The following is a 16,210-nucleotide window of genomic DNA, read 5'->3' on the forward strand; positions in this document are numbered from 1 at the left end:
AGAAAGAATGCCGAAGATGGTAAAAAAATCGATTATCTACATAATGCAATTTCATATCTTCATATGTGTGTGTGTGGTATTCACAAAAACTGCTATGAAGCGCATAATTTTAAGCATCAAACGTGTTTCCTATCGATGCCGAAGCTATTGTCCATGTCAGAGACGTCGTCGGTTCTTTCATTCGTCCCTTGTCATTTGACATTTGCAGACACATTTTTTTTAACGACCAGCCATGGGGAAAAAATCACACACAAAGTTTTTGTTTGCGCGGAACACACAAAGTTATTTACAGGCATATATAAGAGCGCATAATTATACACGAGTTTTATTTCAACCTTCTTTTACATCCCTAAGGCCCTCTTTTTTTTGGAAGGAATAAAGGCCTTGTTTTGATTGTTGTGTTTTTTGTGAAGAAGGTTGTTTTGATTTGCTAGGTAGACACCGCCCATACACAAACACACGGACAATCCAAAGACCAAGCGGCTTCATCTTTGCCCAGGCAGCACTAAACAATCTTCCATCTCACAATCTCATTTAGGTAACCAACTAGCCGCCATACAATTAACCAGGTAGAAAGTACACAAACGAAAGCAACACTTGTGCAACCCTCAAATCCCTGATACAGTATAGGACGAACAAACACGCCAAACAATCTGCAAGTCGCTGCCCGCGTTCTCGACTAAGACTGGACTCGCCTGATCGAGTCACCTAATCAAAATCATCAAGGAAACACATGGCACCTGCGATTAGCGTGCTGCCACCAGCCTAATCCAAGGATGGATGACGGAGGGGAGTAGTACCCCGATCGGAGGCTCGGAGTGAAGAGGGCAGAACCGTAAAACCACGGGCGGGCCGTCGTGGGCGGGACTAATCCGGGGTGGTGGGTTTGGAATATGCTCTGCTACGGCGCTCCATACTAAATGCACCTGTCTCCCGACGCCACCTCCTGCTGACCTGTGGACCACGAGAAAAGCAATCAATGTTGCTCACATGCGTGTGGCGCGGCGGCGCGCGCTTCTTTTCGCCCCTACGCTTTACAGCGTGGTATGCCCAGGCGCCAGGGTGTGTTTTTTGGGAATGTCTCGCGTTTTTGAGTGCTTCTTGGGAGTCTGCACGGCTACGGCTACACCGTACAGTAGTCAGTAGACGCATCGTATCTCCTCCGTATCTTTCCGGACGCCTTCCTTTATTCATCTCGAACTGGATGATACACTCCGTTAATTGACGGCAAATGGGAGTACAGTACTACGGAGTAGTAGCCTTTACGGGTTGACGATCTCCGGTCTGACACTACGGAACATCCAGAACGAGTTCTCAAAGCAAGTGAGTACTCCGCAAATCTTCGCTGTTTGAACTCATTGCTAAGGACTAACATCAGAAGCAAAACAAGCTTGCACTTTGGCGTAAGAGCAGCTTTGGATCATTGGATGGGACTACCGGACCACGCAGTACGGACCGAGTGTAGCACATGGTTTTAAGCATCATCGGAAAGGCCGGCCAAGCGACGGCAGAAGCTCTGTCGCCCTTATCTGGCCAACCACTCACCAGCTGTTAGGACGATCCTCTCCTCTCATGGTCTCATGGAGGTCTCGTGATGATAATCGATCATAAAGCCCATCCTCGCAAAAGATGCAGTTGTAAATCCTCCCAAAGCAAACAAATTAAAAATAACGAGACCCTTTTAACCTCCAGGACAGCACAGACTTCCAGTGAACCAAGCTGTCTACAAAAGCAGAGAAATGCGAAGATATGGATAAATTTACAGCATCGTCGAATGGAGAAAGAAGGGAAAGGAAGGCTGATTAGGACAGGTACCTGTCTGCCACTCCTTTACGTCATATACCCGTATGATAGTTGGTACTTGGTAGTGCCGTATGGGTGTATGGTTTGGTAGATTCTTCTCCTTTTCCTTTTGGGGCATCCTTTTGATCTAACTTCAGCCTTCAGGTTGGGTTGATGGCGTAATACATAGTTTATTCTTTTGAAGTGATGACGAGCAGCACTTCTTTCTCTCGCTTGCGCCCGAGACACAGCAGACTGCGGTACGCCAGTACTGAACTGAACTGCAGATGCACTGCACGCCGCCGGGTTTGCTCGATTCCCAGGCAGTCTTGGATCAGGGGCCCTCTGGGCCTTTTTCTTCCGTGACTCGCTAGGAGCCGGAAGACGTCATTGATACAGGCCCACCAGCACAATATCTCTGCTTGGAAGACGTCCCAATATCTATAGTTCCACCGGCCCAATATCTCTGCTTGGAAGACGAACCAATATCTACAGGCCCACATGGACGACGAAGTGGACCCGAGGAATTAAATCCTCCATATTTTCTCTGAAAAACACTCATTTGATTCAAGTAATTGGGTAAAGGGGTAGCGGTGGACAATTCCTCTGATCTTTGTTTCAAAAGAAAAATGTAAGAATTTAACAATCCACCCATACGTACCTCTTTGCTGAATTCCAACGCACACAAAGCAAGACAAGAGTGTTTATTGGTATAAAAACATTTTAATTATACTAATCCATTTGGTTTAACTTTAATTTGGCTATGTTTAGTATAATTCCTGTCTTTTTCTATTCCTGTGAATCAAACACCCATGTTTACAAAATTCTCATGTTTTTGAATCATATGTTTTTACACATGCATTCCAGTCCAATTCCTATATTTTTCATGTTCCTCCGTTTTCCGAATCTTGTGAATCAAAGGGCCCCTAATAAGGAGGTCCGAAGTGTGGCTTTCCATGTCTACCAAACTAGGTAGGCATACCGAAGTGTCGAACCCGACCAAATTTGCCATAGATCTTGCATTAATGTCCTTGAAGTAACATGTACACGAATTATTACTCTAAACTAGCAAGATGCCTGTGCGCTGCTACGAAACACCTTAACATTGCGACTGAACTGTTTTAATTTTTGCAAGTACCATTTATTTTGCTTTAATAGTCCGATTGATGGGGGATATTTGGGATTGGAGAATGGAGGCAGCAGTTGGGGGAGGAGGCCTGCAGAAAGAAGAAGATACTCGAGAAGATAGGAGTTTGAACCAATAGAATAACGTGAGGTCATTGTGATACAGACGGGCTTAGTTGTCAGCTGGGAGGAGATGTATGCATGGGAGGTGAATTGACGACCACCAATTGAAAACTTTTTAAACTTTTTAAGTAGAAAAGATACTTGTATATTACATTATGTAAAAAATTGCAAATTCTGCCCTAATTTGCAATATTCTTTTCCTTGTACTTCGAAGTGCTCACGAAATGGTCGCAGCGTATATGAATGTACCATGTGGTATATCCAGTGTATCATCTGATGGAATCTGCACATATACCGATCCAGTGTATCATCTGATGGAATCTGCACATATACCGATCCAGTGTATCATCTGATGGAATCTGCACATATACCGATCCATCGGATCAACATATATATTCCTCCGTCTTATATAAATCTACGTCACTTATTTTGGGACCGAGAAAGTATATATAATGAACTTCAGAATTTTTTTTAGTTTTTTCTTGACGAAACTAAAGTGGCAAATTGCAACCGATGCCTTGTATACCTCATGGCAGACTTGTATTTGTCAGTATAGTGCATTATCCAGATCGCCTATGCTCTTTTCTTTTCTTTTCTTTTTGCGCAGAAGATCGCCTATACTCTAGCTGTGATGCGTTTTTATGCTCGCGAAGTGATGTATTTCAGTCACTCTACACGATGATGTTGTAGGTTCAGTGAACCAATTACTATTACCATTGTCAACGTTGACCAAAGACAATACCCCAGTACTTCTGCACTGGTATTTGCTTAATCTTGACAAAAATGGGCTGCAAGTGGACCATCCGGACATTCATGGAAATATTCTGGTTGACAACGGATACAATTTAGTGGGCCCAATAAGATTTGCAATTAACGACAAGAGCCTCACACTTTATTGAGCTGGGTTGTTAAATCAAAATGTCATGTGGATCAAATTAATGGCAAATGCTGATCAATCGACACCAGCCGTGTGCTCGAAAAAGAACAGTGCGTATTAATCCTTTGTCGAGGCTGAGAGCGAAATGAGACACGAGGAAGGAAACATAACATCAGTATTGTTTTCCCCCTCCTCTGTTTAATTTCTGATCCAGGGATAGTGAAAGCCTCTAGCACGTTCAGCGTTCAGAGCCAAAACTAAGAAACCCCTGACGGCAGTTTCAGCTTATAATTTCCAAACGACACTTTTTTTTTTACACTTGACACTCATTTTCTTTGTTTGTGCCGTTAGAGCCTCTTTGCATAAAGGGAAACCTAAGATTGTTCTTGCCATTTTAAGTCCTGGATGAAGATGATCCGTAAAGATGTTTGATTGGTCATATAGGAAAACATAAAAATCTTTCTAATGGATTGGAGCAACATTGGAAAAATTTCTACTCCGTATAAAATTACAATCCCACGAATCAACCAATTTACATGAAGAAACATTCCAAAGAATGACCGCCCTTGATAGCTCTTCTGCTTCCCATGAACTTGCGCTAACTGCACAACCGCAAAAGCGGCGTTCATTTCGTCGGCGGTCGAACATTATCAATTACTAGTACGATTGAGTTCGTACATGTTTCAGTGCAAGTCATATCTGCCCTTCACTGCACACAACTACGAGGAGAGGACTTGACTTAAGCTGGGACAAATTCTGACTCGATTCGCATTGCCGATCTCCCGACCTTACAAAAATTTCACAATAAGATGGTAGCCCATGCATCCAGGTACAGATACCGTTATTATTTATCATCTGACGAAATACTTTTCTCATCATGCATGGCCTTCGTTTTCTTCTTCTCCGATGGGAATTTCACCAATAGTTCTCGTGGCATCCAAAGATAAGGATCAAGGAAACTTAGAATATTAATTAGGTTGACCAACTACATGCTCTTAGCCTTGATGTCATCTAAAATAAGGGCCAAATAAGCTAGCCCCACTAGCTAATGGGGTTAGCTGACTTCGTCAAGCTTTTCGATCATGAGCAGCATCTCAAATGATCCTCTACACCACCGTGAGTGCGCAGCATGTCTTTTCATGTATCCTCGTGATCTCTGGTCTACTATGCTGAGAGAATCTTACTCTATCAGTTTGCATAAGTGTTACATTTCACGCGGGCTTTCCCTATAGTTGGTTTATCAAACTATTTAGTTTATTTTTTGAAAAAATAAGAACTCAAAACCTCTGTTTCTATGTATCCACAAATACACAACCAATTTCATTAACACCCAGTTCTTTTCGTCTTTCATGACCGTCTTTTCCGAAAAACTATCTTCCTTCAGCATTTTTTCTAGAGAAGGCACCTTCCAAATTTGATTAGCCTTCCAAACTAATTTGGTGTAAACTAATTTAAAAGCCTAACCAAATTTAGATGTTTTTTTTTCCAGAGTAGCTTCCTAATGAAGCCCCCAAAAGAATCAGAAATCCCATTTGGCTCCCGAGATCCAGTACTCTCTATAGTTCAAACATCATGAAAATCATGTTTTGAAGTTTCAAAAAAATCTGAATTTTTTTTGTAGTGTTAGAATAGATGTATACTACATATCTTTACACTTTCGTGTAAAGATTCATCGATTTGTGATCTGTGTAAAAATACCAAATCTGGAGAGAAAATGGATACCTCAATAGCGCTATTATACACGCTATGATACTCGAAATATAGTTTGGGAGGTGACATCTGTGCCAATGAGCCTGCCCGGCCCAAACTATATTTTCGCGTGTTCTAAATATTATCTCGAGTACAGATCGTACTTGAAACATAGGGGACATTTCAGGAAACTGGTACAAATCAGGCATGTTGGCGTGTCATGAGCTTTTTTGTCAAATAAAATAAGCTCTTACTAGTTAATTACTACTAGTACTTAAATAAAAATCACATCCATGTACTTGTACTCCTTCTCTATTATTGCATTGGATCCCCTGCAACTGTTCCAAATCTTTCCCAGGAAACGTTACAATAAACAATAACGCGCTCTAGGTAAGTGTTTAATGCTATTAACACAGGGTTTCGCCGACGGCATCGAGAATGTTAGGCCGGTCGCAGCGCTCGTCGCTTGCAACCCGTCCCATTGCCGGCACGTCACCTTGATGGGACGGATAAGGGCATGTACAATGGGGTGATGTCAGCATTCTCTTAGCGATGCCACATAGAATAAAATTTGATGTGAAAGAGAGAGAAACGAAAAGGCACAAACCTTTTCTTAATTAAGAGATGATCTCTTCACAAGAATGATAAGACAAAGATAAAACAAATTTACCATTGTACTAAATTTCACCTTTTCTTAGCATTTATTTAGTTAATTTTATTCATGTAAACATTAATTCTAAGATAGAACACTAAGAGATAACCTATTGTACAACATGTTTTGTTGTCTTTTTTAATTGACGTGGAATGGCTAAGATAATACAGTTTTTATCGACCATTGTACATGCCTAACGCAGCGCATGGTTACTTTCTCTGGCTAAGTAATAAATCATCGTTAGGATTTTCTGTACCTCTCTGCTGCTGGCCTTCTACAGTGCTCTCTCTCCCCCACCTTCTCCTACCTCTCTCCCTCACATCTCAAGGAAACTTCCTTTACAGATCTCCCCCTCCATGGAAACTATAGAGGTTGGGAAAAACAATATGAATAACGTGATGATGGTTGGAGTACGAGGAAGAGAGGAATTCTTGCTTTGGAGGAAGAACGATGCAACACTCGCCGGCGCGTGGCCGGCCCGGTGCGCCAACGTAGCCGGTAGCCCCGATGCACGTGTGCAGATCAGCGCGGCGGAACTATCGATCAGTTGGACGAATTCGACCCTGGGCGAAGTTAACTGTTAACACACGTGTGGTGTGCAGCAGACAGAAGGACTGGCTCCACGCATATTCCGGACGCACGCACGCACGTACGCCTGCTCACTCCGTTGTCCCCAAGCCGGCCGGGGCCGGCAGCCGCTTTTATTTGCTCGGCGCCATGGCAATGCGGGGAAAGAATCCTATTTATTGCAACATGATCGAGGATCCTAGAAGGGAAAGTCCACAGCCTCACTCGGTAACACATGAGCCAGATCGATCTGCCTGCCTGCCATACATTGTCGCCGTTGCACTTGCACCCTGCTGAAACCTTTACCGGCTGTTAAGTATAGAACGGGTGGTTAGTTGGTTGGTTGGGGCCCTCGCATTAATGAGCCCCACGTGCGCGGATTAGCTGAGAAACCCTGGTTGGGCACTCGCGCCATTAATTGCCTAATCCTTCCTCAAGCATTAGCCAAGTTGACCCGGTTCTAGCTGCTGTGGTCGATCCGACCAAACAGCCCTGCAGTAAAAGTCTTTCCCCAGCTCTAGATTTTGACTGACATGGGTGTATATATATACATATATAGTGCCCCTGTAGTAACAGAGTATATCCAGCATTAGCAGCGCGGTCACCGCTACAGTGCATGCTCTGGGCCTGTGGTCTGGCTCCGTGCATTCACGTTCTCTTTCTTCTCCGTTTGGGAGTACTGGAAGTGGCAAGACTGGATTGCTGTAAATGGCAAATCGGCCATGGCATGTGGTTCCGTGAGATCCTCCGTATTAAATCAGCACGGAATTGGATGGAATGGAAGTCGATGTGGCTCTGGCTGAGTTAACCTGTCAATCAATGGATAGATCCAAACCACACCCTTGCCATGGGAGTTGAGATGAACTCCGCCCTCTACACGTAGACGTGCCTGCACGCATGATATTCTTGACTCGCAATTAAGGGAGAGCCGGATCAACTTGAGAGAGAGAGAGAGAGGATGGTATCAACAGCATTAATGGCACAAGCATGGATGGATTTGGGCGCAGAAGTGTACTATAGTCGATCGTCATCCTAAGACAGATGCATTAATCACAGGGCGTGCACACGAGCTTTAAAATATCACAGGGGGGACAGTGACTTAATTTCTAATGTCACGGACAAACAGAGCGCAGGCAGATGAGCAACAACAGCAGAGAATTGCAGATCAGCCAGCATCGCCAGCCAGGGATTAACGGTATCCGAAGCGATCTTGTCCCGTGGGGTTTTTCTATGTCGCGTAGGATCCTAATATGGTAATGTTAATAGGTTTTCAGATCACCTCCTCCTCCAATAATCTCAACTGAACTCGATTACAAATTAAGCAGTTCATACTGTATATGGCAGAGCCCAGAATTTAACCTAAATGGCATGGTAGGATAAAACAATTTCGAAGGGTTCCAAAGTCATTTTCCAAGATTTTTTTAAGGAAAAGAAAAGAAATACCCCCAATTTCGTCAATGAAACCAAATATAGTAGCCACAAGAACTTACAATACAAACAAGCCGCGCACTTCCCTGTCATTTCCCAAGTAACCAACCTTAACCTTGAAGACATGAAAACAACGAAAACACCACTTGTATTCACAAACAAGCGATCACGACTGCTCCTTTCGCTCCCGCAAGTGACACTAGTGGCGGTATAACCCTAGCCGTTGTCACCAACAAAAATCTCCTATACCCCGCCATTGATCTGGTTGAGGGGCACCCTACCCTTCTCGTAAGCCATTAACGGCCTAGAGGAGGAAAACAATTCAAGATCCACTCTTCGCTTTCACCAGTCGGATCTCGTAGCAACGGCATATGTACAATTTACATCGTCTTTTTATTGAAGGCATCGTCTTTAAAAGATCAAGATGTTTTTGTTGTTGACTTAGGTATAACCTTTACAATCTACGGTCTTGCACACTTCAGACTTGTTCTTTGGGTGTGGTCGCATGAAGTATGAAGTACAGCATCATCCTGAACAAGTCAGGTCAAAATAGCGAGGAAGAAAAGCAAAAACGGCCGAAGAAAGAAGAAGAACCGAAAAGAGGTATATCATCTAGATGAGAGGCCAGAAAATATGAAGCGTTTACTTTGTCAAACAAAACAAAAAAAATCTAGACAGACATATACACAATTTTCAAAATCAAATAGAAATGGAAAATGTCAATTGCTTCTTCACACCGATGAAGTATACTACTTCTAGAGCCAACATGTTTCCTTTCTCGCGCCTTAACGAACGATGCGCAAAGCTTCTACGTGTTCTCGAAAGAGAAAAGAAAGCTGAATATCCGATGCCATTTCAGATCATACTTCTAAATCCATTTGCGTTTCATTTCCCGCAATTAAGACAGGAGCGATTTGGCAGCTGCATGGCATTGGGATAGCCACGTGAGGAAGAGGAGTTGGGGGAATCTGGAACCGCGTGGGAGACCCCGACGCCTGCGCCGCGCCTTCTGCTTCCTGCCTCCCCTTCTGCCCATCAACTCCCCTGCAAACGGGTCGCGCTCGATCTTAGATTCCGGTGGATCCGCGGCCGCGCGCAGAACAATAAACTCGGCCTTCATCACTCGTTTAATCAAGCACATTGATCAAACAGACCCGATTACCCGAGACCCGCGATCGACCGAGTGCGCGCGGGAGCTCGGGGGCTCCGGGAACAGAGGAGAGGGACAGTCGACAGAGCTTCGGCAAAGGATCGGCAGCTCGATCACCCAGCAACCGCGAGCATTAAATGCGGCTGTACTTTGTATAATCCCCCCCACGCCCGGCCAGTGTTTCTGTGTTTGTACCGGCCTGTTTAGCCCCGCCAGCCCCCCATGTGGCCGCCCGCCGTGGTTTTATATATAAGCGGCCATGGCGCGAAGGGAGGCACAGCACACACATCGCCGCCGGTTGCCAAACTACCACTGCTACTACTTTGGGAGCTAGCAGAAACTAGACAGCTCGACTGTTGTAGCGAGAAGTGTTTGACATAGAAGACATAGCTATTGGCCTAGTTACCTTGGTTTAGCTACACACTTACACTAGCTACCTTAGCTTGATTGATACGTGATCAACTGATCATGGCATTAGTGCGGGAGCCGATGGTACTGTATGACGGCGGTTTCGACGCCTCGGAGGCGTCGGCATTCGACTCCATCGGCTGCTTCGGCCACGGCCACGGCCACGACGCGCTCCTAGGCGGCGTCGACGCGGCCGCGCTGTTCGGGGGCTACGCGCACGACGAGCCGGCCGGCGCCAGCGCCAGCGCCTACGTGAAGGACGGCTCGCACTGGGCCGGCGTGGGCGCGTCCGTGCTCGCGTTCGACCGTGCCGCTCGGGGCCACGGCGCGCAGGCCATGGCGACCGCGGCCGCTCAGGAGGAGGAAGAATGCGACGCGTGGATCGACGCCATGGACGAGGACAATGGCGAGGCGGCGCCGGCGCCGTCCATCGGCTTCGACCCGGCCACGGGCTGCTTCAGCCTCACGCAGCGGCCCGGCGCCGGCGCGCGGCGCCCGTTCGGGCTCCTGTTCCCGAGCGCGTCCGGTGGCGCGCCCTCGCCCGACAGCGCCGCGCCAGCGCCGGCATCCCGCGGTTCCCAGAAGCGGCCATCCGCCGGGATTGCGCGCGCGCAGGACGCGGAGCCGCGGGCCAGCAAGAAGCAGTGCGGCGCGAGCAGGAAGACGACGGCCAAGGCGAAGTCGCCTGCGCCTGCCATCACCTCGCCCAAGGACCCGCAGAGCCTCGCTGCAAAGGTAAATTCGCTATCGATCGAAAATTCAGTTAGTGCCACTGCTCGATCCTATTCTGAACGTTCTGTTATTCTGGACCGTGCTGCAGAACCGGAGGGAGAAGATCAGCGAGCGGCTCCGGACGTTGCAGGAGATGGTGCCCAACGGCACCAAGGTGGACATGGTCACCATGCTCGAGAAGGCCATCAGCTACGTCAAGTTCCTGCAGCTGCAAGTCAAGGTGCTCGCGACGGACGAGTTCTGGCCGGCGCAGGGAGGGATGGCGCCGGAGATCTCCCAGGTGAAGGAGGCGCTCGACGCCATCCTGTCGTCGCAGAGGGGGCAATTCAACTGCTCCAGCTAGAAGGAAACACGTACCGCATCAGATTAGAGATTAATCAATAACGAACCACCTCGTTCGAAGATTAATAAGGAGGCATATGCAAACGTACATGCTCTTGTTCTTTTACTTAATCACTACCGTTATATATGTATCTGTATTTTAGAGGAGCTTAGCGTTATGTACCTGTAGAGGAGAGAGGTTTAACATTTTGTTAATCCGATCCTAGCTAGCTCGAATTTCTCTTCTAGCACGTAGTAGGTAGTACTCCTGCGACCCTTTTCTTCAAATCATACTCGTTAGTAGATGATCAATATATGTAACAGTTGATTATTAGCAATCGAGTTACACGGTTAGAGTGCACGCATCTTATACGACCATGTGTATTATCCCATCATGTAATTTTATCTTCTCATTACCCTCCTCTTCTTTCAGACCAGAGGACATCAAGACTTCTCATAGGCCCTATTCTAGCTTTATTATTGTTCGATAATGTACACTAGCTTGCCCGGTGACGTTCAGTCGTTCACATTTAAAGATTCACATGCATGCGTGTTTGGTAAGTACATACATGGGCATGGTTTAGTTCACAGGGCGGCGTGGACTTTGTACACAAGGGTGCTTGCGGAGGTATAATTGTTTTTTCGTATACGTCAACCGGGTTTTACTGACCAGAGATAAAGGAACAAAGAGGTTCACCCCCTCACATAGTTCATAGCAGACTTGTTGCATCGAGCCAACAAGAAGGCAAATGTTGCGGTACTCTCCGGTCCGTAGAAATAGAGGAACTGTTTAGTCTTTTCACATGTGAGACGCGACGCAAGCGCGCAACTCCTGTCAGGACTCGACCTAGCTGAATTTTGAGGAATTATAGGTCAATTCGTTCTTTATTGGCTGATTACGATTTTATCCCAATTTTTGATACATTCTTAGATGGTACTCCATGCATCCACATTGGAGTATTAAGGTGTGTCGGTTAATATAGACCCTATGATCAAATAAAATAGATAGCCCATATTCATTTTGAGTGTAAATGCACCCAAGACCTAATTGCTAGAAGTTCCAAACATAACAAAAGTTACGGCTCCCAAAGACACCAAAACAGTTAGTTCGGCACAAACAGAAGTTTTTCCTCCAGACCTGCTCCCACACAGATATTCCTCGTATCATCACTGTTTTGTTAACATGTCTAATATTCCATAAAGGAACAAGCACCGCAAACTATCTCAGCAGGAGATAAGATCAGCTTGTTTTTTTAAATCAAAACATGCCTGGTTCCACGACTTTTACATTACCTAGCAAATCGCTACCAGACCTATGATCTATATGTTTATGTTACAACTTGTTTGGCATCCATCCTTTTGAAATGAAATGAAATCTAATTTTGGATAGCATCTCATTTGGTTGAATTTGAATTTCAAATCATGTCTGCCTACCACATGGATTTGTAGAGTGAAAGACAATTCCATAAAAGTGATGGCTTTTAAAAAGGAATTGAGGATAGTTATAGTGTGATTTCATGAAATTTGAGATTGAATTCCCGTGGCCAATTCCATGCCAACCAAACAAATTGGTTTTTGGAATTCAAAATGAATTCCAGAATTTTAGGCTCAAATGATGGGTGGCAAATGAGCTGTTAGTGTGGACTAAATTTAAAGCATACAGATCACCACTTTCAATGAGTCGACAAAAAAAAAATACTCCCTCCGATCCTAAATTGTTGTCGAAATATTACATTGTATTTAGACGTCTTTTAAGAATAGATACATTCATATTTGGGCAAATTTGAGACAAGAATTTAGAACCGGAGGAAGTATAATATCAAACCGTACATCCACAATGCCACAAAAAAATTACTATAAATAAATGGATTTGTAAATCCTATATTCTTCATTGAAAATATCAATACATGGGAATGGACGGTGTGCATGTGCTAATTAGGCCTGCAGCTTAGAGATTTTAGAATTGGAGGATTTGGCTTTGAGGAGAAAGAGAAACAGAAATAGATCAAAACAAAACAGCAGAGGAGAGGAAAGAATCACTGTGCCTCCCGATCGATCACCCGGAACCAGCTCCCTTCCAATCGATCTTTATGGCCAAGGTGACCGGAATCTAAGAATTAGGCCCAGCCTCCCAGAGTCCAGGTGGAAGTATGTCTTGGTTTGCTAGGGCCCAATTGGAGGAGAGCATCCCTGGCCCGCCCATTTAACCAAAAGACCCCTGAAAAAACAATTAACCAAAAGACGATCCGATGCTTGCGTTTCTCCTTTTTCAGGGCACCCGCTGCTTCAGATCTCACGAACCGCCGTATGAGGTCGCCGGAGTCCTGGCAGCAGGCGGCGAAGACCGGGCACGTACCCTGGGTGCCCATGCGTTGAATCTGCCCATGCATAAAATTTGTTACCCTTCCACCCCCGGTTCCGCGCAGCAGCTCGTCTTATATTACGTCTGACTCAAAATAAATGTCGACTAGGCTTAATTCAAAAACTTACACACTTATTTTGGATCGGAGGAAATAATAAATAACAAAATTCGTCCACCATTGGCTAGTCACACCAAAGGCAGTGGCGGCCAAACACGCAATCCTCGTCCCAACATGTCAGGCTCTACAAACACCCTATCCCCGTGGTCTCTACCCCGGTTGCACCCTACTTGCCATCATCGTCTCTACTCGTCCACCTCCTCTCCCCATGGCCGTACCATGCCACCTCCTCGCGCTTCTCCGTAATAATAGACAACGGCATTGCCGAAACCCCGTCACACGTAGTCTTCGTGGGTCCTAATGGTTGGCTGGTCATGTGCTTCTTCATGATCCTCGTCTCCACTAGCCGTTGATCCAGAGCATGTGAGGGGAATCTCTACGGTCGTTCACGGAATTTGCAAGGGAGAATACATGGCCGGGAGGGGTGTCACTGTAATGGAGGGTGTGGATGATGGCCACCGTCAAGACCCGACATAATTTCTGGTGATTTTTCTTCTTCTTTTTCATCCTGATGTCAAAACGTAGTGGGATTTATAGGGGAGCCGTGAATTAGGGTTGCAAAGATGGACTCCGAAGGACGGCGACGACCCATGGTAAGGCCCCCCGTGGCCCAATGGCGTGGCACAAGGCCCTTCCACCTGTTCTGAGCTCGTGGCACACTAGTGAGTTTCTGGCCACCATCTTTTGCCATAAAACAACACTCCTGATATTTCGAGATTTTTCTCGCACATTGATAATAGTTTATGATGGAGTATATCATTTGGGTGTGTATTTTGAAAACTAAGATCTTTTGAAGTTTCAGCCTATATTTGATCAACTTTAATAGTTTTTTTTTTCAATTTACGAAGAAATCAAAAAATTACAAGAAATAGTAAACGTCTAGTCTAATATCTAATTAAAGTAGCAGAAATTCTATGGCCAAGATAAGTTATCGTGCGGCTCAAATTTGCTAAAAGCTAATCAACCTGATCGTAGATTCGTAGGAGGCCGATATGGAAACCGAAGATCTGACACATAAAAATCAATCCGAAATACAACCCAACCGTAGGCAAGCCAGGAGTCATCGGCTGATCGGCAGGACTGAGGTGCCCGCGCAAGCCGCGCAGCGGGAAGCACCGACGCGGAACGCAAGCGCAGTGCAGCAGCCGCGCACTATGGAGGGCGGACGGACGGACGGCAAACACTCGGCAGTAAGCCAGCACTCACGGCATCGGTGGGCCGTGGCCGACGGAGCAAGCAACAAGCAGGCCGTTTAACGAAGCAGGTTGCGCAGCGATCGAAGTCGAACAAACAGACACACCAATCAAGCGACGGAGTGGAACCGACGCAGACACGACGGCAGGGCGATTTGTCTTTTTTCTATTTTCCTCCATGCGAGCCGTGATTATCGATTTTTTTCCCTTTTCCGTCAATTAATACCATAACTAATCCTTCATTGATTTGAGGCCCCTGAGCGATCGAGCACCTCGGTCATAGCCATCGAAGGTCCTGATCATCGGTATGGAATAGGCAGCCCAGCATCACGCGTAGGCCACAACAACCAACAAGGTAATCTTGCCAAGTCATTGCCATCAAAACCCGGTAGAGTTGTTCCAAGACACACCATGACCCAAAACTTAAATACATACGAGCAACATGCCGGAATTTAATCAAAATTAGCTTCTTGACACGATGCGGGAATTTAATCCACAACAACTTTCGCACTTGATATTGAACAAAGGAGGTAAGGCAAAAAGGAAATCAATAGACGAAAGAGAATCGATTTTCAAAAAGAAAGAAACAACATGGATCACATGATAGATGCTCTGTATACAGGATGAAAAGACATGACTACCAAGCACCTTCGGCTTTTATTGGGGAAGTCAGAAAGTTATAGCGTTGGGATCGTTCTTCAAAATTTACCCGTGTCATTGCATATTTTTAAGGGTTTTCTCTATTCCAGAGGGGGCTCCGTCCCTGCTTTCATACATCCGCGATGGACCTCGCCAAATCCATGACTACGCAAATAGTGGTTGACCGGTAGCAACACACTCGCATGAAACACCAGCCGGAAGCCGATCTACCATAGGCACCAGTTTATTCTACGAAAACGGCCGCAACCAGACAGACTCTCTTGACCAGCTGTTGGAAGCAACACGACAGAACGAGGAAGATTTTGTGTCGTGCGTTGCGGCTAAAAGAGATTTAGAAAAGTTGTACATGCGATGGGAAGGGACTAACAAATACAAATCGGGCTGGATAAAATGGAATGGTTATTGCATATATCATCTATACCAAATAACAGTAAAGGATTAACAAAACTATACATCTATAATTGATGTCTAAAAGAAAACCTTTCAAATTATCTCCACGCAAAAATACTTATGTTACATGTACAACTCAACACTTTTGTAATGTGGACAATGTTAATAAAATACAAATCTTTTGCGAAAACATGTAATGACTACCTAATCTACAATGTAATGATATGAATTTAAACAAGTAAATTTCACAAAACCACACCCACATGTCACATACAAGGTCAGCGTCAGACCCGACCTGACCCGCTAACCCTCTCCTTTTCTCCCCTACCATACCCCAACTTCTTATGATCTTGACTTTTATGTGGCATATGACATGTGGGCCACACATGTCAGGAATGTGGTCAAACCCATTAAACTAACAAATTTGGGTTACTTGAGAAAAATGGTCTTAAGAGTTGTGGTTCTACAACAAAATTAGTGTCAGGTGTGGTTATGTGATACGGTAGCAACAAAATGTGTGCTTTATGAAATTTACTCAATTTAAACCAATCTAATCATTCAGAACATTCATAAATCAATTAGAAAAATAAAATGAAGATAAACAAAGAATATAAATCATTAAGTCTAGCCGCG

General features: G+C 45.2%; 1 protein-coding gene across 1 annotated transcript; it reads left to right on the top strand.

Moving 5' to 3' along the window:
* The first annotated feature begins 9,655 nt into the window (after positions 1 to 9,655).
* LOC100840537 (transcription factor APG) lies at positions 9,656 to 11,215 on the top strand. Its single transcript, XM_014900584.2, has 2 exons — positions 9,656 to 10,536; positions 10,622 to 11,215. The coding sequence occupies exons 1-2, from the start codon at positions 9,862 to 9,864 to the stop codon at positions 10,874 to 10,876; spliced, it is 930 nt and encodes a 309-aa protein (XP_014756070.2). The 5' UTR covers positions 9,656 to 9,861; the 3' UTR covers positions 10,877 to 11,215.
* Positions 11,216 to 16,210: the final 4,995 nt, after the last annotated feature.

The sequence above is a fragment of the Brachypodium distachyon genome, chromosome 3, assembly GCF_000005505.3.
Source record: "Brachypodium distachyon strain Bd21 chromosome 3, Brachypodium_distachyon_v3.0, whole genome shotgun sequence".
Lineage (NCBI taxonomy): Eukaryota > Viridiplantae > Streptophyta > Magnoliopsida > Poales > Poaceae > Brachypodium > Brachypodium distachyon.

Coding starts and splice junctions, on each gene's coding strand:
- LOC100840537 (XM_014900584.2), top strand. CDS start 9,862: ATGGCATTAGTGCGGGAGCCGATGGTACTGTATGACGGCGGTTTCGAC. Junction 10,537..10,621: donor CGCAGAGCCTCGCTGCAAAG/GTAAATTCGCTA, acceptor ACCGTGCTGCAG/AACCGGAGGGAGAAGATCAG.